General features: G+C 43.8%; 2 protein-coding genes and 1 long non-coding RNA gene across 4 annotated transcripts in view; 2 read left to right on the top strand and 1 right to left on the bottom strand.

Moving 5' to 3' along the window:
• The window catches only part of CERS5 (ceramide synthase 5), a 38,894-nt gene extending 30,272 nt beyond the window's left edge, over window positions 1-8,622 (top strand). Inside the window, exons 9-11 of one of the 2 annotated variants that reach the window (XR_014522649.1) lie at window positions 994-1,150; window positions 3,278-3,375; window positions 7,391-8,622. Coding sequence is in view for 1 of the 2 variants with exons in the window: in XM_083490345.1 (XP_083346471.1) it covers window positions 994-1,150; window positions 7,391-7,543 (310 nt within the window). In the remaining variant the exon portion in view is untranslated. The remainder of the gene's footprint in view (window positions 1-993; window positions 1,151-3,277; window positions 3,376-7,390) is intronic. The other variant, XM_083490345.1, reaches the window with a different exon arrangement.
• On the bottom strand, window positions 7,969-15,716 carry COX14 (cytochrome c oxidase assembly factor COX14). The gene is made up of 2 exons (XM_083490626.1): window positions 15,594-15,716; window positions 7,969-12,061 (listed from the first exon to the last, which is right to left on the bottom strand). Exon 2 carries the CDS (start codon window positions 12,054-12,056, stop codon window positions 11,880-11,882), a length of 177 nt encoding a protein of 58 aa, XP_083346752.1. The 5' UTR covers window positions 12,057-12,061; window positions 15,594-15,716; the 3' UTR covers window positions 7,969-11,879.
• Window positions 15,709-25,939, top strand: part of LOC310700709 — an 18,397-nt gene continuing 8,166 nt past the window's right edge. The window contains exon 1 of the long non-coding RNA XR_014522743.1: window positions 15,709-15,917. This is a non-coding gene — a long non-coding RNA (uncharacterized lncRNA). The remainder of the gene's footprint in view (window positions 15,918-25,939) is intronic.

The raw sequence follows: 25,939 nt of genomic DNA, 5'->3' as shown, positions 1-25,939 counted from the left end.
CTGCCCAGTACATCTGCATTTGAGGTGTGATCGACAGATGTCCCTCTGAGCCAACTCATGCCAACTTTCTATCCTAGTTATCATTTTCAGCTATGGCAGTAAAGTACTCCCTCAACCGAGGAGAGATTTCAGAGTAATAAATGACTTGAAATGTCTTCTTGCACTGGTGCATTGGTCTGTGCAAGCAAACAAATCTTCTTACTACTGGCCCCACTGATTGTGATTACGCCATGGCAGCCTGTATGTATTGTTGCTATATCACTCAGCAAGCCCTTGGCGTGTGGTAGGGAGCCAGTGAATCTTTAATGCTGTTTCCATTGGTCTTATTGTAATCCCCCTGTTTCCCGGGTATGCCTGCTTATCTCAGATTGCAATGGGAAGTCTCAGTGGTTGCATACTGTGTAATGCCATACTTCACTTATCAAATAGCATGCAGTGGCTCATGTAGAAACTGTTTTTCCCTTTGGGGTGGGAAGGTCCCTCCTCAGAGAGCGCAAAGGCAGGTTTGACTAATGAAGACCTGCGGGAGGAGAGTTTCAGGCTCTCTTGAGTTCTATCAACCAGAGGCCTCAGATTTCATTGGCTTTCTCCCTTTTTAAAGTCCTTAATAGATCTGATATTTTCCTGCTGCAGCAAGGTGCAGTGGGGTAAATCACACATTTTCTGTCAGTGTAAGGCTTCCTAAATCCATTAAACATGTAAAACCAACAGACCTTTTTATTTTTTTCTGGAAATAGATGAATTGCTAAGCATTTCAGCTCCTGACTCAATCAAAGCATTAACAAAAACTGAATGGAGAAGAAACCTGTGCCTCTGAGATGTCCGCTCATATACTGAGATGTCTTAAGACTAGAAGCATTAACATTACGTAAAGGAATTTTTTTATGGGGCAGGTGTTTTTGTAGTCGAGTCAGCTTGGTTTCTATCTAGAAGCTGGGAGTTGTGAAAGATAAGCAAAGTGCCAATATAACAACTCACTTCTTTGTCTTGCAGGTTACTGAACACAACTTTGTTTGAAAGCAAGGAAATAATTGGCCCTTATCCATCATGGTGGCTATTTAATGGGCTTCTTCTAATTTTGCAAGTTCTAAATGTCATCTGGTCCTATTTCATCATTCGCATTGCCTACAAGGCCCTGGCACGAGGGAAGGTATGAATTCCAACTTGCTTAAGCACTGGGACCTCCCAGATACTTGCTTCCTTTTTTGCATATTTCACAAACACCTGTGGCTTTGAAGAAGGCGGACTGCTGCCTGAGATAACAACTTTTTACTTCGATATTTTAACTTATATGTTAAGTAGCTGCTAGAATGAGAAAAGTATTTGTCTCTCTTCACACCACTCTACTTCCTCTCATTGCACACACAAACACACCAGCCATTGCTCTTGATCCTTCTCTAGACTGCCCATATTTATCCAGACCACCCAAGTAGTTCTCTCACATTGATGAATGTTACGCACTTGTAAAGGTGCAATTGCAGAGTGAATCACAATTTTGCTCAGAATTCCCTGATGTGCTGTACTTCATGTTACATATCAAATGCTCCCCACCAGACAACATCAGAGGCTTAGGTTTGACTGAAGTAGGAAATGCTGCCCCAGCAGATCAGGTTGGCCACTATGAAAACTAGATGGACCTTTTGTCAGATCCAGCAAGGCTGCTCTTAACGTTTTTTTGCACTCTGAATTCTGGTACCAACATTTTATTGCTGCCAGATAAACCTGGCCTACCTAACAGTGCTAGGGGTAAACAACTGCTAAAAAATACAAGTATGCACCAAGAAAAGCTTGAAACAGCACCATGTAAAATCTGTCCATATAAACAATATTGCACAAAGTGTGCACAATACGTTTTAATAGGCATCAGGGAGTGGCACAAAGCTAGGCAGAGCCTATACAAACTGGAATAATGCTTGGCATTCTTAGCTCTCCCTTCTTGGATTCCCACACACTTTCAAATCTGTCTTCTCAATCCTAAGCACTTTTTAAAGATGTAAATTGTAAAAACAGATAATGAGTTGCTGGATTCTGTATTATCACATACCAACCCTTGTTAGTGGACAGAGGAACACTGCACTGAAAGGCTGGAGGGCTCTGGGTTTTTTGTTTTAAAATGCAGTGGCATAGAAGGAATTTTCTGAAATGAGAATTGATGCTGCACCGATGCAGATCATACTAACACAGGAGGTTTGCCTATCCTTTGTGCATATTGCTCTCCAGTGTAACATTCTGGAGCATTTCTCCGTATATTCCACTTCACTGTTCTAGTTACTAAAAATGGGGATATTTAATTCCAGGAGCTGATCAGTGTGTCAAATACACCCAGCAGAAGGAAAGGTGATATTGAAAGGCCGAAAGGGCCTTGCTGCTAAACTCCTCTTTGCTTTGTAGCAGTGAGTGCTCCAGGCCCTTACCTGCAGTGTTGCTGAGCATAGGTGCTAGAACTGACTCTTAGAAGCCGCTCCTTTAAGAAGCATTGGAAGCCACTACATTGCCAGAACTTAGCTTGCCTTCACTTTTTTTCTGAGGAGGACAGTGGCATGAAGGAGGACAGGTAGCTAAGTTTATTAAGACCTCTGGCTCTCAAAGTAGGGCTTGTGTTTAGCCTGCTATTGTGTCTGCAGGGCTTTGTGGGAGGAGGAGAGGCTATAGTTTTATGTAGGAAAGAAGTGAAAACTACTTGTTCTTATGAAAGTGGCCATGGAAGCAGATTTGCAAAAGAGAGAGAGATAATTTATCTGAACAATTCAGATTCTGAATCTTAGCTAAATACTATATATTTACAGAAATAAACAGTTCTATAGTATTGGGCATTTGCTTTCCTGTAGAGCATTTTAATGATGCCTGAGTACTTTTCTTTCTGCGTATTCAAATAACCCCAATTTCTTCTCTGCCTTGCAGCTTAGATACCGCGTCTTTTCTTTTCCTGTGTTTGTATCTTAATTACATATATATTTGTGGATTGAATCTAGATGTGCCATGAGTAGAGCTGGGGAGCAAACAAGCCGGGTTGAGGGGAGCCTTCCAGAATTACTTGGGAAGTAGTGCTGAAGAATGCTGGGAAAGGGGAGATTCAGTAAAATTTGCCCATTCCACTTTTCTTTAAACAGGATCTTCAGCTGGATCTCAGTCCCTTCCATGAAGGGAAGGGGAAGTCTGATCTCACCCATGTTTGTTTCGTTCATTTATCTGCTGAGTGGCTATAGCTGATTTTCAAGCTGGGGTGTCTTGCAGGAGACCTGCATCTCTCCTCTCCTTGCTTTTCTCTCCTGATCAGGTGACCTAGTCAGGGAAGGACTCTCCTCTGTATTCTTCATTCTCTCTCACTCCTTTCTCTGTGCCAGACTGAAGCTGGATCTCTTCCTCTTCTTGTATGTAAGTGCAATCTGCTATTGTGGCCGGTAGAGGGGAGCGGGGGGACTACCTGTGTCTAAAACGAGACTGAACACTGTTTAGCCTCAAACCAGCTGTGCTTTGCAGGTTTCTTTCAAACAGTTGTTAGTTAATCTGAAAACTGCTCCCAAGAAAGTCAGGTCTTTGATATTGACGTAGGTGGCTATAATCTTTGTGTACGACCTTCATCTGTGGACCTTCAGCTCTGTGGTTCATCTTGCTAGTATTTTTTTTCAAGTAAATCTTCCTTTCTTTGGAAAGGAAAATATAGCATAGAAAATTAAGAATGTCAGAATGTATCAGGTAATGAATATTTGCTCTAAAAACACATACTTTTTTTTAAAAAAAGGGCTGAATAAAACAGCATGTAAAATTTGAAAACCTAGTTCAGTTCATTTGTTGCAAACAAATGAGATTGTTTGTTTCTCTCTGAAATGTTATGAAAATGGCATTGGTAGGTTTTATATATTTTGTGGTTTTATATTTTGATTTTGTTCCGTGAACCACCCTGAGACCTCCGGGTATAGGCAGTATATTAATAATAACAACAACAACAACAACAACAACAACAACAACAACAACAACAACAACAACAACAACAGATAGGTAGGTTGGGAAAGTGTTGCATAAGGCCTGAGCAACCACCAAGAAAATCTCTGCTTGTCCCTACTGTGGATGCTGATGGAATTTAGCATCATGAAGCCAGACTTCATGAAAACCTACATGGTCAGGTCTTATGGATCCGGGTCATTTACAGTTTTCAGAGTTAAAATCAGCACCATTTACAAGTGGATATACCTTGGAAATTGGGATATGGAGACTTAAAAGCCTGCCACATAGTATTCCTAGTCTTCACTTGAGGAAAACCATTGCCACAAATGGCTATAAAATATAACACAATTTTTGTTAATTATTCCTGCCTCCCATTTATATTATCATCTTAAAAGCATTTGGTAGATATCAGGCAATATATATTTGCAGCTCTTGAGAAGTGGGCACCTACAGTTGACCCTGTCAATCATTAACTTGTCATTGGTAGGTGCGCTGCCATCCTTTCCATAGGGCTGTTCAAAGTCCATATGCCTAACTGTAATCAGGGGTGTGGATAGCTTGAGCACACCTAGTGCGCATTAGGCGCACGGGTAAAAATCCTGAGTGTTATGTAAATCAGTGCTATTGGTTGCAGGCTCACAAGTGGAGGGCCTACCCTTGACAGTTGCTACAGCAGAGATAGAATAATCTGTATATAACTATGATGTGAGCATTTCCGCCTTGTTTGCAGCAACGCCCGGTGCCTTTACTGTTCAGTAGTAATCTATTGCCACCTTGTGGCAAGTCATGTAAACAATAAATACAAAATGGACTGTGAACTTTATAGGACCTGGGTGCCAGTCTGCATGAGGATTTTTCCCCTGATGCGCATGGGTTCTAAAACACTTGCCGCATGATGCACTAGTTAATCTGTACCCTTCCTGCAGTTTCTTCCTGTTGGTTCTGTGTGTTTTCAGAGCTCTTCTGTTACGGGTGGTGGTGGTCCTTCTCTCTATGTGCTAGTGCTTGTGGTGTAGCATCACACTATAATATTTTCAGTGGGAGTGTCTTAAAACCTTAAAAACATTCCCCACCCCCCAGCTTTTACACCTTACCTTTATCTTAACCTTTGGTTGGCCCATTTTCGTGTACATTCCTGCATTTCACAGCCATTAGCAAGCAATAGAGAAGGCAGCCCTTTGTCATAGTGTAGCCGTGAGAAACACACACACACACACACACACACACATTTTCTACAATAAATGAAGCTTTGTAAATTAGTACTTTATTTCCCTCCCCCACTTTAGCTCCCTGTATGTTCACCTGCACTATTGCGCCAGTGCTTACAAGGTTAAAAATAAAAAGCCACATGAGGCCCCCGCCACCAGCCACTAATAAGCTACTTCCCACTGTAATCAGTGGCATGGGATTACTTTTAGAGGAAGAAGTGCACAGTGCCACAATGTGCTGCCACCACTATGCCTCAAGGACCGCATCTCCCCATGGAAATCGCCCCAGACCTCTGCGTTCATCATCTGAAGCCCTTGTTCATGTGCCTTTTCCACGTGAGGTCTGGAGGGTGGCAACATGAGAACGGGCCTTTTTTATAGTGACTCCCTGTTTGAGGAATGCTCTCCCCAGGGAGGTTCACCTGGCACTTTCATTATATATATTTTTAGGCACAAGGCGAAAACGTTTCTCTTTGGCTGATTAATATTCTACAGCCTTTTAAATGTGTCTGTGGGAAGGGGGAGTTATCATTTTGCTGTTTTTCTTTTAACTATTCACATGTGTTTTGATCTTGTGTGAACCACCCTGAGATCTTGTGATGAAGGCCGAAATGTAATAATAATAATAATAATAATAATAATAATAATAATAATAATAATAATAATGTTCAACAGTGAAAAGCTGTCTAGGGCAGATTTTTGCTAGTGTAAGTGTATGCAAGCTTTTGAGTGTCACATAATTCTTTTTTTATATAAAGTCTGCATGCGTAATATAGCAGGAGTGGGTTCAAGAAATATTATTGTACCTGTTTTGCACGGCATCACGTCACCCAGGAACCACTTACTGAAATACGTTCTTGTCTCTATTATAAATACGTGTGTGTGTATTCAGTTATGAATATATAAAGAATAAACTTATGTAGACCACAATCACAATTTAGCCTGGACCACAGCTTGAATGCAGCTCTCCATTTGTCTCTTCACCTCCCAGGACTCTCTGGGGCTCACATCTCTCCCCTCCCCAGCTCCCCCCCTCTACTGGGCCTGCTCAGTGCCTGCCTTCCTCAGGTGGTTTTGCATGGCCGGAATGTACCCTTGAACTATTATAATGTCTCTTGCTGGCATGCCTTGATGTGTGTAAACCTCTAGCCACAATGAGGCTGGAAGTAGCTTCCTTTACAGAAGGTAAGAGTGGGATCTGTTGTGCTTTTGCTTCTGGTCCCACCTACCACTGCCATGTGGCCCGTGGCTGAATTCCCCATCCCTGTCATTGAGGGAAAGTCTGACCTCTTCACCACTTGTCTGGTGTTTTTGTTTTAATATATCCTTACCTGGTTAATTACTACGCCTGATGGCCAAATTAGACTTGGGCTAATTCTGGTCATGTGAAAAGTGCACTTGTAGTACTTACATTTCAGGAGATATTCCTCTTGTGTTCCTGGGCTATCCTTGAAAGAATGGTATTCTCTATTTAAATTGTTATCCATTAGAATGAGCAATGTTTGTAAGGCTATGTGGCCTTTTTCCTTGAAGAGCTGAGATGCATTCTATTTGTAGGGTGAACCTCTTCCCATCAGCTTTATGATGTTCCCTTGTAGCTCAGGTGTGTTTAGTGACCAAGCAGTCGAATTTCCTGCCCTGGGAGATCCATCTGGCTTCCTCTTTAATGTCATTTTGCTATTTCCTTTAAATATTTTGCATTTTGCATTTACATTTTATAATATCCTTGATACATTTTCATTCTGGCACCTGGTTAGTTATTTTTCTGAATGAAGTTACTATTTTATTTGCTTTAAAATTTAGATTCTTGGCTCCTTGAACACTTTTCAGAAATTGGAAGACAGAGAAGCAAATCATTAATTTTTTTAAAAATTCTGCGAAGAATGGAAATGCATTAGAAATAATATATTCCATTTCCTCCCCCGCAATGTTTTGAGGTCCAAAAGTAGCAGCCACAACTCCTGCAAAAAAGCATTTCTGATCTTCGTTGGAATCTGCCCTTCCAAAGGAAGCTTTCACATAAATTTCCTTATTTTTGTGGCTATGTAGAAAAACTGAGGATACCTGCTTCTTTGTTTTCTGTACTCTGTTCTTTCCTGGTTGTTCTTCGCAAACTTCACAACTAAATTTGAAAACTATACCATCTAAACAACTAATAGCTAAGTATAGTATGGTGAATGCTACACTGAGTGCTTAACTGATTTTCAAATTAGACTTACTTTGCTTCTTTCTGTCAGGTGTCAAAAGATGAACGCAGTGACGTCGAAAGTAGCTCCGAAGAGGAAGATGTGACTTCAAGCAGCAGGAAAGGAGTCCTTGGCTCTTCAAGCAATGATACCAGTCGGATTAACGGCCACATAACTAGTGGGCAGTGGGCAGAAGAGGAGTAAGAACTGGCAGGGAGGCCTCAAGAAAACACAGACTTGTGTTCAAATGACTAGCTATGTCTTAACTCCATATCCCCAAGAAATCTTTACTCATGCCGGCGCTTTGCCCCCCAAATCCTCCAGCAGTTCTGAAACAGGCACATCACAGTTTTGTACCGAAGGAATCTAGTTGATTGCTAGTGCAAAAGCTATTTCCAGTTTCACATTTTAAAGAAATTAAGCCATTTTGCATTTAATGGTATCCTATGTTTGCTGAAGCGTGTGAGTGAGAGAAAGTGAGTGAGTGAGTGAGAGGTGGGGGAGGCTGTTTTATTTTAAAGATCAACTGAAACTTTGAGAGAAAGTATTCTTGCAACAACTCTGAAGGTTTGGATCCCAAACAGGTTCTGCCTCTCACTTTTTAATTGCATTCCAGGGTTTTTTAAAAAAACCACTGTGGCCTGGTCTAAATTGATATTCCATGCTCCTAGCAGCAAGGACTAAAGCTGTGTCCTAGGGAGTCTGGGATGTGCCACAGCTAGGCATAGCAACCTGGTGGTGGTAGAGACAGGCCGACTGAGCAATTTGCTTATTTGTTGTTGGGATCCCATTTGCTAATAAAGTTTTACGTCTGCTTGTTTGGGTGGGTGGGAAGACAAGGCTGGCGTTCATTGCTCCCCCCTCCCCCCCCGAGTGGAGTAGTGTCTCCAAAGTCTTCATTTTGACTTCCTAAAATCACCTGTTTTTCCTACGAATGCTATGGGTTTTGAGCCACATTGGAATTACAAGGAAGAAGTGGATAAATTTGTGTACTAGGATAATAGGCATGGATGATCTGGTTCTGCTGCCGACTTTTCCATAGACGCTTCTACTTTCAGAAGAGAAGCAAGCCTGTACCTGCTTCAGAGTCTTTTGGAGAGATGTCTGTGGGATAAAGAGGTTGCCACACAAGGGCTTTGAGTCCCTCCCTCCCTTTTACTAAATGGTACTTCAGGGGAGATGAAAGGCAGCAAAGTGTTGTCATGAGCAGGACTTTGAAAATGCCCTGAGTTATTATCATTTTATACTATTGTTTACTCTGATTAAAAATAAATTTGCTTGAAGAGTTGGGTCTGTGAATTTTGCTTTACTGTGGAAAGGTTGTGTGCGTTCTGATTTTAGGTAATATTCTGCTAACATGCTAACATTGCCAAGTTACACAGGAGCAGTAGATGGTGCTGGAAATTTGAACGCTGCAAAGCAAATAGCACATTAGTGGTATTAATTCTGTGTTAGCTGAACTAAACCCATCCAGGGCCTTATGCAGTTCTAGAAGATGTTCAGCATCCAGAGTTTCTGATTCTCCCAAATGGCCCCTCTTTCAATCTAGGAACAGCCAGGTGTACTTCCATGGAGCATGTGGGGTCTACATGTATGTGCAAGTTGGCCTTAGAGTAGAGCTTTCCAAACGGTGAGTCGCGACACGTGTGTTGGCCGTATTGTGTAGGTGTGCCACGTGAATGCTCCCTGCTCTCCTCCTGGGTTTGGTATTAAAACTGAATTACTGTGTCACGAAATGATGCATAGCTAAAAAGTGTGCCACTAATGTGAGAAGTTTGGAAAGCTATGCCTTAGAGTAATATTCCACGTTTCTTACAGTTAGCAGTCACCTTTATGCCTGCTAGATTCTTTCTGAACTCTGTTAAGGTGTGATGATCTTGTTTTACAAGCTCTACAACCAAGAAGTGGAGCCAAAAACTGCTAATTACCATTTTATAGTATTGTTACAGGGCCACCAAATGATTCTGGGTCAGAGTCCAATTTAGAAGAAAACAGCTGCTGCCCTAGATAGTCCAAAGAACGTTGCCTTTTCTCGTTTGACCTCTGTGTCATTCATGTATCCATTTATAACAGTCATATCATGGGTGAAGGACAGAGGAAATCAGAGGTGGTACTGTTGCCCCTTCTTGTGACCTGCACAAGCAGGAAGTAAGGGTGCAACTTTTTCTTGCCATGATTGTGTACCCCCCCCCCATTTCCCTCCCATTGACTTCAATGGGGATATTAAAACTATGTAGATACCAGGTCTGGCATAGTATATGGGATAAGGAGGGGACTTAGGATGCCGTAGTTCCATAACCTCCCTGCCCCACACTGCGAACAGCCCATTTTGCCCCAGCACACACAGAATATTACTCTGTGTGTGTGTGTGTGTGTGTGTGTATCCCCCCCCCCCCGGGCTGGGTTTCCCCAGCTACTCTGAGCGGCTCCCAGCAGAAAAGTAAAAACACAATAAAACATCAAACATTAAAAACTTCCCTAAACAGGGCTGCCTTCAGGTGTCTTCTAAAAGTTTTATTGCCAGTTTAAGTAGGAAGCTTCCTTTTTTCTGGTTTGAGCTAACATGTGTATAGGAATTGGGAGTTTTACAGAGTGGTAGTTAATGGATAGTTATTAAGTTTCACAGCCTTTAGGGCCAAGCTAGTTGTTACAGTAAGTTTTTGGCTGCCACACATCCTAATTCTTACCTCCTCTGTAGCATCTATTATTTTATTGAAAGTATTTTTATATGCTATTTAAAATATTTTTATACTTTATTGAAAGTTTTTTATACTTTAAATATTCCACTTTTCAGCCAAAAAAAGGCTCCCAGAGCAGTTTACTGCTATCAATGATAAATCAGTTTCTATTCTCAGGCTTTCTATTCTATCTAAAGGATACAACACAAAAGGAAAAGGGATTAGGAATAATGGAAGTTTCTGCTTTTTTTCTTGTACAAAACTCTCAAGGTACAGAAACCCTATTGGTGAAAGGTTAGCCTTTGCTGTCGTCATGTTGACTTCCTAAATGAGAAGCTTCTAGCCATTTATATGCCTTTTTAGTGGGAAGGGTAACAGCAAAGGATGAATGAGCATTTCTAAACTATTTTGGCCTAAATCATTATTTCACAAAGGGGAATTGGCAGTAACTGGTAGAAAGACATTAACAGCTTACTGAAGGCATGAGATAACCAATATCTAGCAGAAAATATACATGTGACATACCTAAAAAAAGAACACCCTGGCCTTGGCAGTTCTGAACACTATTCTGTTAGGTTTCTGTTATGCCACTGTGCAGTTCTTGGAGTCACAAGACTCGTTTGACATTCCAGACTGTTGGAAGTCTCACGGGAGATGGGAGACGGATGTTGAAGTTACTGGTTTCCTGTTTCTTTGTTCCTGTTGTTTTCTGTCTCTCACAGAGAGCAGACACACATTCTTTTCTGTCCTGCATAGTCAGAAATAAAGCAGCAATGTAGCACATATTTCTCGCTCTGCTGCTGCTGTCTGGGTACTCTGCGTAATGGGGAGCGTGCCTGAAGTCTCATTCAAAGGCTTAGGTTGTTAATCACCGCCGGAGGAGTAGCCTTCACAGCTCGGTCGTACGGAGGCTCCGACATATTCCTCCCTCGGCCCTATAATCTTTGTAATTAGTAGTGTCTGCTAAACTATAGCTACCCTGGAGCCATGCTGTCTGACACACCATTTCACCATACCTCGATACAATCTTACTTTACAGCAGGTGGAATGAAGCCATCCTAATCCAGCCTGTGGTAATGAGAATTTTATTTCTTGCCTAATTTGTTCTTCGTGAACTCTTTCTTGCTTTTGTTTATTATTATTTAGAAATGAAAAGACAGTGGCCAGACAGTTGCACAGCAGATGGTATAATTGGATTTGCAATAACAGAAGGGCAGACTTCTCATTTGCTGAAGTAGGATCAGAGAATGCAACATCACATTCAAGATTATTTTCCTTTTGGCAAGGTTTCTATTCGGCAATCCTCACACCCGCAATTGTGTCAGATTTTCTATTTTCACATGTCTTTATCAGAAGATGTATGTCAAGGCGACATGATTTATTCCCACATGGAAACACTTGTTGACCCCGATGTAAAGACAGTGAGATGCACCTTTGCTTTAAAACTTGGAGCAGTAAATTAGTAAATGGAAATAGATGAAGTACCACAACACCCACCCGCAAATCATTTGCAAACTTGCAGGCTCAGCCAGAGGAATCCTGTGGCAAACTGTGTTTATCCTCATATTCTTTTCCTTCTTTAAATGGACAGGAGGATGTAAAAATAAAGAGGGAAACAATTCTGTGAACACATCTTTTATAGTTAGATTCTGCTAGCAGTGTATATTTACAAAAGCAAGCCACATATGAAACATTCAATTACTGCTGAATTGCATAGGTGTTTCCATCCTTTTATGCATCACACCCTGAATTAGTGATTCTTCATGGCAGATTCCAGGGCTGCATTTTCTGAAATGAGTTTTTATTGCAGCACACCAGTCTTGTATTCATTAAGCATCCTATGTCAGACCACAGGACAGTGTTCAGTCCTTAACTGCTGCGTTTATTTCCTGCTGCTCAAGCTGCTTCAGCAAATTCCTCCTCTGGAAAAAGCGATATACTCTGACACTACAGAGGTAGCCACCATACAAGGTAAGGAGCATCATGGACCCAGAGAATGCTTTATAGCCAAAGTCAGCCAGCCGCTTTGCAGAAGCCATTATTGCTGTGAAGAAAGCAAAGGGAGGTTAGTATTCAGAGAAGTTTTTAATGTGTGACATTTTAATGTATTTTTAATCTTTGTTGGAAACCGCCCAGAGTGGCTGGGGAAACCCAGCCAGATGGGCGGGGTACAAATAATAAATTATTATTAATAATAACTCATCTGATCATTTCCATTGTACCTGAGGTACAATCAAAGGAAGGAGTTGAACAGAAAAACACATTTTAGCAATGGTAAAGGTAAAGGTACCCCGACTGTTAGGTCCAGTCGCGGACGACTGGGGTTGCGTGCTCATCTCGCTCTATAGGCCAAGGGAGCCGGTGTTTGTCCGCAGACAGCTTCCGGGTCATGTGACCAGCATGACTAAGCCACTTCTGGCGAAACCAGAGCAGTGCATGGAAACGCCGTTTACCTTCCTGCCGGAGCGGTATCTATTTATCTACTTGCACTTTGGCGTGCTTTTGAACTGCTAGGTGGGCAAGACCTGGGATCGAACAACGGGAGCTCACCCCGTCGCGGGGATTCAAACCGCCGACCTTCTGATTGGCAAGCCCTAGGCTCTGTGGTTTAGACTACAGCGCCACCTGCGTCCTCTTTAGCAATGTAATCAAGGCTTTTCAGTATCTAAAGAGTGAAATTGTTTGGGGGGAAACCGTGGTGGTGGTGATGGGGAGAATATATATCCAAGCTCCTATTTCTCGCCTTGGTTTTTTTCAGTTGACATATAATTCATACTAGGCATGTATGGTTTACTTCTGTTTGCTTGGTAAGAAGAGGCTCAGGAAGAACCTAATGCCAGGTACGTATATTCTCAAAAGATTGAAGGAGATAGCTGCTGGGACTAGGAACGAAATGGATAATTGGGTAAAGATTTGCGGACCAGGTGGAGGCACAAGAGACTACAGGCAACTCCCCATTTACGTACATTCGAGTCACGTGTGACTGCACACTCGCACATTGCTGTGAACCCAAAAGTGGCACTTAAAGAGGCAAGAATGCCCCCCCCCCCAAAAAAGGTGAAAATGGCATCTAGCAATCCTACAAGCTTTTACAAGTGCAATCCCAGGAGCCTTTGTACTGACCTTTGAGGCCTGTGGGAGTTTGAGCAAAGAGGTTTGGAGGGAGTCTGATAAATGCTGCTGCTGTTTTTTTTAAAGGGGTTTTCAATGGTTTCCACAGTTTAGAGGGTGTTTCAATGGTATTCCCAATATCTGCAATTTCACTTACACACCCACACACCGCCTGGGAACATTAACCCTCGCATAAATGGGGAATTGCCTGTACTCAAAAGGGGATTATGATGCACAGAGGGGATTTCACCAGCCTGCATATCTGCTGTCTATTGACAGTAGGGGTCCCTTTTACTGGTTAATATTTTACTGAATTTCTAGATGAGCAAACATTTCCAGGTATAATATTGTTTAGGCTTGTTAAAGACTTAAGTCTTAAGCAGACCCAGAGAGGGAGAGAGATTGGCTCAAGGCCAAGTGAGCTTTATGGCTAAACAGGAATTTTAATCTGGGTCTCCCCAATCTAGGCCAAATACTCTAACCCAGGCATAGGCAAACTTGGCCCTCCAGATGTTTTGGGACTACAATTCCCATCATCCCTGACCACAGGTCCTGTTAGCTAGGGATCATGGGAGTTGTAGTCCCAAAACATATGGAGGACCGAGTTTGCCTATGCCTGCTCTAACCCACTATACCCTGGATTTTTTGGGGTGGTTATTGCATAGCATAACATTTGTTATTATTTACTCTGTTATTATATTACTCTACAACGCAAAAAACAAAAAACCCAAGCAACTTAGAACAGACATACTAATAAAATTAATAAGAAATACGTATTTTAAAACTAAGATAAAAAATGTTTCTGAATTACTACTGCAGATGTGGGGGGAAGTACCCTTCCACCCCCCCACCCCCGAGACTGGATGTCCTTATACAACCAAAACAAGAACAGAATCCACAATATCAATGCCCACAAAAACACCTGGGATAATAAAAATGTCTTGGGCCGGCACCAAAAATATGAAGAAAGGTTGATGCCTCCTAAGCTTTCTTGACGAGAAGCAAACGGAGGAGGGGCCCAACTGAAAACAGCCATTTTCTCGTTGCCATCCTCAGAGGGCGTGTGCATAAAAAAGTCCTTGAGAAAGGCATCCCATTAGTTTAAACCCAGAAGTCTGAATTGGGCTTGGAAGCAAACTGGCAGTCTCTGCAGTGAGACAGAATTGGTCTGCGTTCTGACTTGCCTGGCCCAGTCATAATCCAGCCCATCATAGGGGGACTCTGTTGCCACGGGGGACAGGAAGGAATGCAGGAGCCATGGCCATACGTAGCCTGCAGTGTTCCCTCACTAGGGTGGACACCTTGGTTCTGGCAAAATGTAGGGGTGGGTGGATGACTTTTCTCCCCTGCCTCTGGTGCTGAAGTGACTTCAGTGCTGATCTTTTCTGTGAACCGCCCTGAGACCCCCGGGCATATATTAAATCCAATAAATAAGTAATAAATGACAATAAACTCAGGGGTCAGCAAACTTTTTCAGCAGGTCCACCATCCCCCAGACCTTGTGGTGGGCCGTACTGTATTTTGAACGTGGGGAAAATAAACGAATTCCTTTGCCCCAGAAATAACCCAGAGATGCATTTTAAATAAATGGACACATTCTACTCATGTAAAAACATGCTGATTCCTGGACTGTCCGTGGGCCGGATTTAGAAGGTGATTGGGCCGGATCCAGCCCCTGGGCCTTAGTTTGCCTACCCATGCTGTAACCTCTGAAAGATATGCAAAGTATAATGTGTGGGGAGCAAGTGTAGCTACCACCCTGACTACTCTAACAAAATGCATTTAGCATCTGCTGAATATTAAGTGAACTGGTAGATTCCCTGGCCAAAGGGTTCACAACCTGCTTTGGGGGACGGGACCATCCTGGAGGGAAAAACTGCTGGATTAGATTAAAAATCCACCCAACAGGCCTTAGTTTGCCTACCCATGCAATAAAGCAACCCGTTTCAGCCTAATAACGGGATGACCCCTCTGGAGTGTGTGTCGCGCGCGTGCGCGCACACGTGCACACATTGGAATTTGTCAACCTGCCATCCAGAGCTTAAATCCGCAACCTTTCGCACAGCTTTCCAAACACACGCATTTGGAGACAATCCCCTAACTGGGCAGAGAGGGAGACGACCTGAAAGACAGGACAAAGCCGTATCAATACAGGACGCAGGATCTGACCCCGAAATATGGGGGCAATCCTGCATTATACAGGCCAGGAGGCAACCCTGTCCCTCAGGGAAAGAGTGGCCACGGCTGCACCTCCACCTGTTTAGCCCCAGCTAACAGCGTCTCATCAGCTCTACCAAGTTGGTTTTCGTCCATAGAGTTCGAAGGGGCCCCCAAAGGTCATCTAGTCCAACCCCCCCGCAAGCCAGTCTCTTACCACTATCTGTAAAAATAAAATAAAAATGTCATCCCTCCCTAAGCCCTGACAAGTTAATAAAAACAATATAACGCCTGCCCCAAGCACTCACTCGATTAACCGCCGCCTGGCGTAGTCGCGGAAAAAACCTCTCCTTCAGCTGCCTTGCTTGCGCGCGCAGCTGGCGAGGGTTCACTTCCGGGGTTTTGGCGCACGCGCGAAGGGCGCGGTTTCCGGATCGACCGCTTCCCGCCCCTCGCCCCTCCCGCGCGCAAGACCAGCCGCGGCGCGTCGACATAGAGCTGGGAAAAAGCAAAGAGTCGCGAGTCCGGTGTTCCGTGGCGGGAAACGCCCGTGTCCGTTTGGCGCGCTGAGGAAGGCAGACGAGTGGAGATGGCGGCGGCCGGGCGGCACCCACCCAATACATTGAGGAAAGGTAGGGTTCCCCTCAGAAGTTTGCAGGGAACGGTAGGTTTGGCTACAATTCCCAGCACCCTTGACAAACGGCTGTTCCCACTGTTATTTTGGGGGGTGGGGTGGCCTTTGGAGCTGGATGTACCTGCCACAGAAAGAGCCTCGAAGTTAGCAGAAAAGACGAAAACAAGAAAACCTCTTTGAAGCGCTTCTTGTGTGTGAAAGCAGTTTCAGGGGTTTGAACCGCGTATGCCAATGCGACTGGTGGGTGAAGGTCGTGGCAGCCCTGCAGTGTAGTCCCCTCGGCCCTTAGTTGGGTATAGCATCGTCGTCCAAAACTTGCATGCAAGAGGATTCCGCTCAGGTAATCCGCTTTGGAATTAAAGAACCTTTTAATGAGGATGAAAGAGGAGAGCGCAAAATATGGTCTGAAGCTCAACATCAAAAAAACGAAGATCATGGTCACTGGGCCCATCACCTCCTGGCAAATAGAAGGAGAAGAAATGGAGGCAGTGAGAGATTTTACTTTCTTGGGCTCCATGATCACTGCAGATGGTGACAGCAGCCATGAAATTAAAAGACGCCTGCTTCTTGGGAGAAAAGCAATGACAAACCTAGACAGCGTCTTAAAAAGCAGAGACATCACCTTGCCAACAAAGGTCCGTATATTTAAAGCTATGGTTTTCCCAGTAGTGATGTATGGAAGTGAGAGCTGGACCATAAAGAAGGCTGATCGCCGAAGAATTGATGCTTTTGAATTATGGTGCTGGAGGAGACTCTTGAGAGTCCCATTGTCTGCAAGAAGATCAAACCTATCCATTCTGAAGGAAATCAGCCCTGAGTGCTCACTGGAAGGACAGATCCTGAAGCTGAGGCTCCAATAGTTTGGCCACCTCATGAGAAGAGAAGACTCCCTGGAAAAGACCCAGATGTTGGGAAAGATGGAGGGCACAAGGAGAAGGGGACGACAGAGGACGAGATGGTTGGACAGTGTTCTCAAAGCTACCAGCATGAGTTTGACCAAACTGCGGGAGGCAGTGGAAGTCAGGAGTGCCTGGCATGCTCTGGTCCATGGGGTCACGAAGAGTCGGACACGACTAAACAACAAAACAACAACAAATCCGCTTTGGGTCACCGCCACCTGGGTTCCAGTTAATGCGCACGTGGAGGCATTTCAAATGGTGAAAAACCAAAAATTCACCCTGGGAAATGATAGCTAACGAATGGAAAAGGATGTTTAAAACAATGTTTGTAAAAAAAACCAACAACCCCACAACTCTTATCCGTTAACTTTTCTGTCGAGGTCATGCTGACTATATACCCTGTTTCTCTGAAAATAAGACAGTGTCTTATATTAATTTTTGCTTCCAAAGGTCTTATTTTCAGGGGATGTCTTATTTTTCCATGAAGAAGAATACGGTACACATTTATTGTTGAACAAAAAATAAATAAATGGAAATTTATTACCTGTATATGGTACAATGCCTTACGGTAGCTTCGGGGGCCTTATATTCTGTGGTGGCCTTATTATCAGGGAGGCCTTATATTACAGCGAGAGGCAAAACTGGAAGTAGGTCTTATTTTCGGGGGATGTCTTACTTTCGGGAAAACAGGGGAAGTAGGGCCAGGAGGAGCCTGGGTCTCATTTTCTCTTTCTAGCTTCCTTCTGGTGTGGACTCAGTGCCGGATTTATGTACAAGCTAAACAAGCTATAGCTTAGTGCCCCACTCTCTTGGGGGCCCCCAAAAAAATTTAAAGCAAAAAAGCCCCTGGATGTACGTTTCCAAAATATAAGATAAAAAACAAATAAAATAAAACCTACATACAGCAACAGTGTTTTGTGTTGTGTAGGCTCCTATTTGTTATGTGCACATGGCTTTAGATACCTATTAGGTCCATAAATTACCATATAGCATATATTCAACACAAAAAACAGTGACAGTTTGTTGTTGACAAAGGATAGCTGGACATATAAAGGGCCTCATTACCTTCAGTAGCTTAGGACCTCATCAAACCTAAATCCGGTTCTGGGTGTGCTATATATAGTGTTAATGTTTAGACTTATTATAAATTATTGTAAGTTTAAATTAAGTCTGCTGCAACTGGATTTCTTAAGGACAGTGCCATTCCTGAATGTATTGGATTTGTGACCATTTGCCTTCAGTAGCAGTACAGCTCTGCTGGATGATATATTAATTGCCTCTGGTCTATTTTTGGGGAATCCTGCAACATGTTTAAGTTTTTAATTTAAGTTTTAAAGTTTGTAATTAAGTTTAATTTTATATGTTGGAGTTCTGCTCTGGATCAATATTGAGTAGAATTCCATGACACTGATACTGTAATAAAACAGTCAGTTGCACTTTCCCCACACAAAACAAATGCATCTAATCGTAAATTCCCGTCTTTTCCTACTAGCAGGGTGGGCAATTAGCTGCTGCTTAAAAATAGGCTAAAACCTTGCATTTCTCCACTGTTTTTTAGGTTCCCCCTAAAAACGGTGTCCAAATGAACTCAGAAACTGAGTTCTGTACGCGAGTCTACATGTTAGTAGTCTAGTGCTCCTCTTCACCTGTTTTTAGTTTTCTAGATTCTCTCCCCCGCCCTTCTTGGGCAGTTAAAAGGATGTCTTGACGCCGCAGTGCATGTTGGGACGTGTAGTTTCTGTGTGGCTCTTCCTCCTTTGGGGAGCTGCCTGAACCGTGTCTAGAGACTTGCTATGCTTCTGCATCATGTGCCCTTAGACCATACCCTGGAAAGGGTTGCTGCAACTTTCAAGTACTTGGGAAAAAATATTATTAATGTAGATTTAACATATCTCTAATGCAAGCAGCAAACCCAGTTGCATATGGACACAGTGTAGCCCAAACATTTTATTAGGCCTATGTGAAGTAAAATTCTTTCAAAGCACTTTAGTAATAATAGTCAAAGCTAAATAGAAATAAAGTTATAAGAACCATTTAAGCAAAGAGAGGCTAAAAATACTTACTTCATCTTAGTACACACCAAAGTCTGCCTCGTCTAAGCATCCATTCTGGCGAATGTCCGCGGCAAACCCAGAAGTACTGGAGCGGGTTACTTCCAGGTTTGCCGCTCGCACATGCGCAGAAGCGCTAAATTGCACTTCGCGCATGTGCAGAAATGCAAACTGCTCTGCGTGCGTGCACAGATGCAGCGCTTCACCCTGCGTCCTTTTCGTCTAGTGGCTGGGGCCCTGGAACGGATCCCGGTTGCAAAATAAGGTACAATTGTAATTGCAAAACCAGCATATTGCAGAACACTATGGGAAGGAAGGAAGTTGATTTGGTTCCCAATTATAAATGACTGAAGTAGGAGATAACATACAATATACTCAGGCAAACTCATTGTTACCCTTGTTGTAAAAGCAAGGAGATCTGAGTGGCCAAGTCAAGAAGCTTCCGCACTCATCTTTTGAAAGTATCTAAAGGTGCTTTAATTGTCTTGTCCTAGAGCAGGGGTCAGCAAGGTTTACCTCGCCTGTGCCGGTTCACTCCCGCAGAGATTGCTCCCTGGGCTGGATCGCATCTGTGCAGATGCGATTTCCGGCACCGAGGAAGCAAGTCCCCGCTCCATGTTGCACCTGTTTAGCGCAGCGCACGGGGACTCACCAAGAGGGCAGCTCATGGGCCGCAGGTTGCCAACCCCTGTCCTAGTTTTGAAACAAGTTACTGTTGGCAAAATCCTCTCCTCTGCTCAAGGAATAAAGGTAAAGGAGCCCTGTGTTCTATTGCACCTTAGGTATTGCATTTCTGTTTTATTATGAATTAGCATCTGGATCATTTTAAATACAGTGGTACCTCGGGTTACATACGCTTCAGGTTACATACGCTTCAGGTTACAGACTCCGCTAACCCAGAAATAGTACCTCGTGTTAAGAACTTTGCTTCAGGATGAGAACAGAAATTGTGCTCCAGCAGCACGGCAGCAGTGGGAGGCCCCATTAGCTAAAGTGGTGCTTCAGGTTAAGAACAGTTTCAGGTTAAGAACGGACCTCCGGAACGAATTAAGTACTTAACCCGAGGTACCACTGTAGAAAGGTAGGATGAAATATTATAAAGATATTCTCTTTGACAGTGCTATTTTTCTCTTATAATGGCAACAGTGCCCACCTGAGAGGTGCCGGAACTGAGTTCCTGCGAGTTCTGGCTGAGAAAAAGCCTTGCTCTTTGGAGTCTTGGCCTCTGAATCCAGGTCCCTCTGTGCAGACAGTACCAGTGCATGGAGGATGCAATAATAATAAAACCCCACCTATCTGACTAGGTTGCACCAGCCACTCTGGGCGGCTTCCAACATATATAAAAACATACTAAAACATCACACATTAAAAGGATAAACTCCCAAAACACTCAGTGGCTAACTTAAAAAGCAAAATTATCAGACCACAACAAAAATCATACACTTTCCTGCTAAACTATTCTAGGAAAGTAGTTCACAACTTTTTTTTCCAGTTTAGGTGAGACATTCAAACCCCCACCACCACCGCCAAATAAGGATTTGAGCTGATTTGCTCTTGCAGGAGTGAAGAACCTTGTTATGATGGAGAGGTGCAATAGTTAAAACTCTGCTGGCCTGGGCTGCCAGCTCTAGAGCTGCTATTTATAGTTACCCTAAAATGTTGCTGACCTTGCCAGCACAGGGCTACTTGATATGTCTCAAGATCTGTAGGTGGCCCAGAGGAAAGGCTGCTCTGGCAGCTGACCAAGTGTAGCCCTTGGGTGGGTTAAGAAAGGACTTAGGGGTGGAGAGAAGACTTCTGCATACCTTGTCTCAACCCCCCAAATCTGGTGTCCCTGTTTAGCCTGAGCCCGTGTATGTTTAAAAGGGTAAAGGACCCCTGACAGTTAAGTCCAGTCGTGAACGACTCTGGGATTGCGGTGCTCATCTTGCTTTACTGGCTGAGGGAGCAGACGTTTGTCCGCAAACAGTTTTTCCGGGTCATGTGGCCAGCATGACTGAGCCGCTTCTGCGAAACCAGAGCAGCGCACGGAAATGCCGTTTACCTTCCCGCCAGAGCGGTACCTATTTATCTACAGTGGTACCTCGGGTTACATACACTTCAGGTTACAGACACTTCAGGTTACAGACTTTGCTAACCCAGAAATAGTACCTCGGGTTAAGAACTTTGCTTCAGGATGAGAACAGAAATCATGCTGCGGCGGCAGCGGGAGGCCCCATTAGCTAAAGTGGTGCTTCAGGTTAAGAACAGTTTCAGGTTAAGAACGGACCCCTGGAACGAATTAAGTACTTAACCTGAGGTACCACTGTACTTGCACTTTGACGTGCTTTTGAACTCCTAGGTTGGCAGGAGCTGGGACAGAGCAACGGGAGCTCACCCCATTGTGGGGATTCGAACCGCCGACCTTCTGATCGGCAAGCCCTAGGCTCAGTGGTTTAGACCACAATGCCACCCATGTCCCTTCATGTATGTTTACATGGAAGCAAATCCCATAGTCTTCAGTAGACTTTACTCTCAGGTAAACATGTGTAGAACTGTATCATTGGGAGTACTTAACTAAAGCTTGCAAACCTGCCAATTGCACTAGTAATTAGGAGCTGGTGCTTTGTGATCTTGTGTACCAACTCCCCAGTCACACCCCAGAGGACAGGATCACACTTCAAAACGACCTTGACAGATTAGAGAACTGGGCCAAAACAAACAAGATGAACTTTAACAGGGAGAAATGTAAAGTATTGCACTTGGGCAAAAAAAATGAGAGACACAAATACAAGATGGGTGACACCTGGCTTGAGAGCAGTACATGTGAAAAGGATCTAGGAGTCTTGGTTGACCACAAACTTGACATGAGCCAACAGTGTGACGCGGCAGCTAAAAAAGCCAATGCAATTCTGGGCTGCATCAATAGGAGTATAGCATCTAGATCAAGGGAAGTAATAGTGCCAATGTATTCTGCTCTGGTCAGACCTCACCTGGAGTACTGTGTCCAGTTCTGGGCACCACAATTCAAGAAGGACACTGACAAACTGGAACGTGTCCAGAGGAGGGCAACCAAAACGGTCAAAGGCCTGGAAACGATGCCTTATGAGGAACGGCTAAGGCAGCTGGGCATGTTTAGCCTGGAGAAGAGGAGGTTAAGGGGTGATATGATAGCCATGTTCAAATATATAAAAGGATGTCAGAGGAGGGAGAAAGGTTGTTTTCTGCTGCTCCAGAGAAGCGGACACGGAGCAATGGATCCAAACTACAAGAAAGAAGATTCCACCTAAACATTAGGAAGAACTTCCTGACAGTAAGAGCTGTTCGGCAGTGGAATTTGCTGCCAAGGAGTGTGGTGGAGTCTCCTCTTTTGGAGGTCTTTAAGCAGAGGCTTGACAACCATATGTCAGGAGTGCTCTGATGGTGTTTCCTGCTTGGCAGGGGGTTGGACTCGATGGCCCTTGTGGTCTATTCCAACTCTATGATTCTATGATTCTAACAACCACTGTTATCAAGGAGAAACTACCCTGGGATTTCAAAGGGGATTTCACGTTGGCAGTCTGGAATTTCTAAGTGTGCTCAGAGTAGTTCTCTCTTTACCACTTGGGGTGAGGGGCTCCCAGACATCATCTTTTTTATGGTGCATGCATTTTGATTTGCCATGACAGTATTGGACTGGTTCTATGGGATTATATATAACAGTGCAAATGTTTCAGGGCTGGCCTGCTGCATCCTTTCTAATCAGGGCATTTCCTGTAGCTTCCTGTTGAAATCCTATAACTTTGCATACCACAATTTTTCCTCTATATTTTTTGGAGGAGGGATGCTGTTGTTGTGCTGTAGTGAGCTAAGAGTGGGGAGGCATCACAGAACCACTGATAAAGCAGAATGATGTGTGGATGATCAATAATAATAATAATAATAATTTTATTATCTATACCCCACCCATCTGGCTGGGTAATGCGCAGCATGTTGCAATTAATAGTAAGTGGCAGAGTATGCCCACAATTAAAAAATAATAATAGCCTGGAGGTGTCTGTCTAATCTTAGTTTCTGATTGTACCTTTGTGTCTCTCCCAGCATGGCTTTCAGTTTTTTAAATTTCTTTTCCACCATGGAAATAGTGAAGGAGTCTAGCAGGAGCCAAATTTTATCTTCTTGGCTTTGTCTTCTACATCGGTGTTTGCACTTGCCAAATAAGTGTCATGTTGTAGCTGAGTTCATTGCCGGCATGGCGAGTTGTGTCGTTATTATGTGAGACAACACATGGTGAAAGTTGTCTGCTCCTCAGAGGAGAATAGGGTATTCTCAGTAGTTCCAAGTAGCACCAGACTTAGGATGATGCAGGCGGTTCCCCCACACATTAAGCCAAGCCGAAGGGGCACAAAAGAATAGTAACTGGATAGCTCAGTTGGTTAGAGCATGGTGCTGATCATACCAAGGCCGTAGGTTCGATCCCCGTAAGGGACAGTTGAATATTTCTGCATTGCCAAGGGTTGGACTAGATGATTCACAGAGTCCCTTCCAACTCTACAATTCTATGATTCTGTTGAGAAGATCCATAATAATGCAACTGTACCAAAATGATTTTTTGTGAAAATAATATTGGTAGGGCAGGCACCAGATTTCATCCTCACTCAGAGCACCCTATTACCAAAGTCCACCCCTGTGCCAAGCCTCTGTACCAGCAAACCCCAGTAAATATTATACCTTAACTTACACTGGGCCTGTCCCTTCTTAAAACTGAGAACAGCCCTTAACAGGCTGCTGTGCTGGCAGAACATAACTCCAAATGGCAAAGGGGAGACCTTTTTATAGCAACTGCAAAGGGCAGGGAGAGTGCCATGTAGACCTGGGAGACTTTCAAAGAGCAGCTCACCCAGTTTCAAGCTATACACAGTTTCTACCAAGTGAATGCGAGTTCTCTGCCATATCGGGATTACTTTCTTCTACTTGATAGTACAACTGGGAACCACTAAAGGTTAGGGGTATCCAGATGTAAAAGAGAGACAGGACACCTGTACCTTTATGGGAGGAACAATACACTCCCGTGATTTTAATGCTGTGAGCTCCTCCATTGTATGCTCAGGTTGCATATATGCATAAATAAGCCATATATCATAAAGACACTACGGTCTCCGTGCTCCCTCATTCCAAGGAAACTGAACCCTGGAATCTTGCACTACTTGGAGGTTGGGGTGGTGTGAAGTTTACCTGTTTCTTACACTCTAAATTTAAGTAATATTCTGCTAACATTGCCAAGTTACACAGGAGATGATGCTGGAAGTTTGAACGCTGCAAAGCAAGTAGCACATTAGTGGTATTGGTTTGTAGGTACTGTTAGCTGAGCCAAACCCATCCAGGTCCTTATGTCGGTCTGGAAAATGTTCAGCATCCAGACAGAGTTGCTGATTCTCCTAAATGGCCCCTTTCAGTCTAGGAACAGCCAGGTGTACTTCCATGGAGCACATGGGGTCTACTTGTGAGTTGGCCTTAGAGCAGAGCTTTCCAAATGGTGTGTTGTGACATGTTAGTGTTGGGAGCAGTGTGTAGGTGTGTCGCACGAATGCTCCCTGGTCTCCACCCGGGGCTGGAATTTAAAGATGTGTGATGTATGTCTCCTTGATAGTGTGTTAGGCAGATGGCAGAAAGAGCTGCATCCTGAGTTAAAATGCATTGATTGTGGAATCGAGAGAGCAGAGGTGATGAGCCACCAAATGGCTGGAACTTCTTTTTGAAGAGGAAGGGAAGCTGATATATGAGAAGATGGATAATGCTTCCTGGAGAAGGGTGCAGGTATTGATATTTGCGGATCCCTCCCATCTCCCCCAGTAGAGAATAAACCATGGGTAGGCAAACGAATGCCCGGGGGCCGGATCCGGCCCAATCGCCTTCTCAATCTGGCCCGCAGACAGTCCGGGAATCAGTGTGTTTTTACATGAGTAGAATGTGCCCTTTTATTTAAAATACATCTCTGGGTTATTTGTGGGGCATAGGAATTCGTTCATCCCCCCCCCCCCCAATATAGTCTGGCTCCCCACAAGGTCTGAGGGACAGTGGACCGGCCCCCTGCTGAAAAAGTTTGCTGACCCCTGAACTAAAAGGCCCAGAGCCAGTGTCACCTTTGATTTGGGGAGTGGGAAATAGGGCCCTCTCCCATCCTTCCAATTTATTTATCTTTAATTTAATTTTTTGGGGGCTGTCTGAATAGAAAGGTCACAGGGTGTCCAGTGATTCTGAGCATCTAATAAAAGGCACAGCGACTCCTGCCACTTCAGCAGATTAAGTTGCTGGAGGGTGGGGTTGGGGGTTGGGAAGGGCTGGAAAGGTCACTCCAAAAGGAGGAAGGCAACTCAGCTGTAGCACTGGGAAAGCGAGCGCCTTGTGAAATGAGCAGAGTTTGCTTCACCCCATCCATCTTCAGCCCCCTAAAACTGAAGAATTATTCTGGCCAAGATGCCAAAGCCACCCCAAAACCACATACCCAGAATATTCCTAACATGCTGCTTCTGTTCTCATAATCATCCGTACCTTTGTCCTGGCAGGATAGCTCAGTCAGTAGATTACTGCATTGCAGGGGTTGGACGATCGGTGTGGTCCCTTCCAACTTTAGAGTTCTATGTTTCTATGAAATCCCCCCTTGCCCCTTCCATTGCGTGCTGTGAAGTTCAGCCAGGTCTTTGAAGAATGATAAACAACTAATCTGTATTATTTCTTGTTTCTCACTTTAATATTTGTTTTTCAAAAAGACAAATATTCACATTCAGGGCTACAGTTCCCATTCCCATGGATACCAGGGATGCTGAGGTCAAGCCTTGTCTGGGGAGAGAACCCTAGCAGCTATTTTTAAATCATGCCTGGGGTTCCTTGCGTTCCAAGCATGGCGTAAAAAATAATAATACAGGCAACCCCCCCATTTATGCAGGGGTTATGTTCCGAGGCACTGTTCATTTAAGTGAAATTGCGTATATTTGAAGAAGCCTGCAGACACCCTGTTCGTCCCCTTTTCGTGATTGTTTTCAGGTAACTTCTGGGTTTGAAGCGATGCATGTATGCACAGCCACACACATATTGAATGTGCATAAATGGTG

The sequence above is a fragment of the Podarcis liolepis genome (genome assembly GCF_965112155.1).
Source record: "Podarcis liolepis genome assembly, chromosome: 2".
In the NCBI taxonomy this organism is placed as follows: domain Eukaryota; kingdom Metazoa; phylum Chordata; class Lepidosauria; order Squamata; family Lacertidae; genus Podarcis; species Podarcis liolepis.
Note: the sequence above shows the minus strand (reverse complement) of the source record. Positions and strands in the feature narration are given on the sequence as shown.

Bases quoted from the DNA above. Each gene is read 5' to 3' on its own strand.
- COX14 (XM_083490626.1), bottom strand. From the start codon at position 12,056: ATGGCTTCTGCAAAGCGGCTGGCTGACTTTGGCTATAAAGCATTCTCT.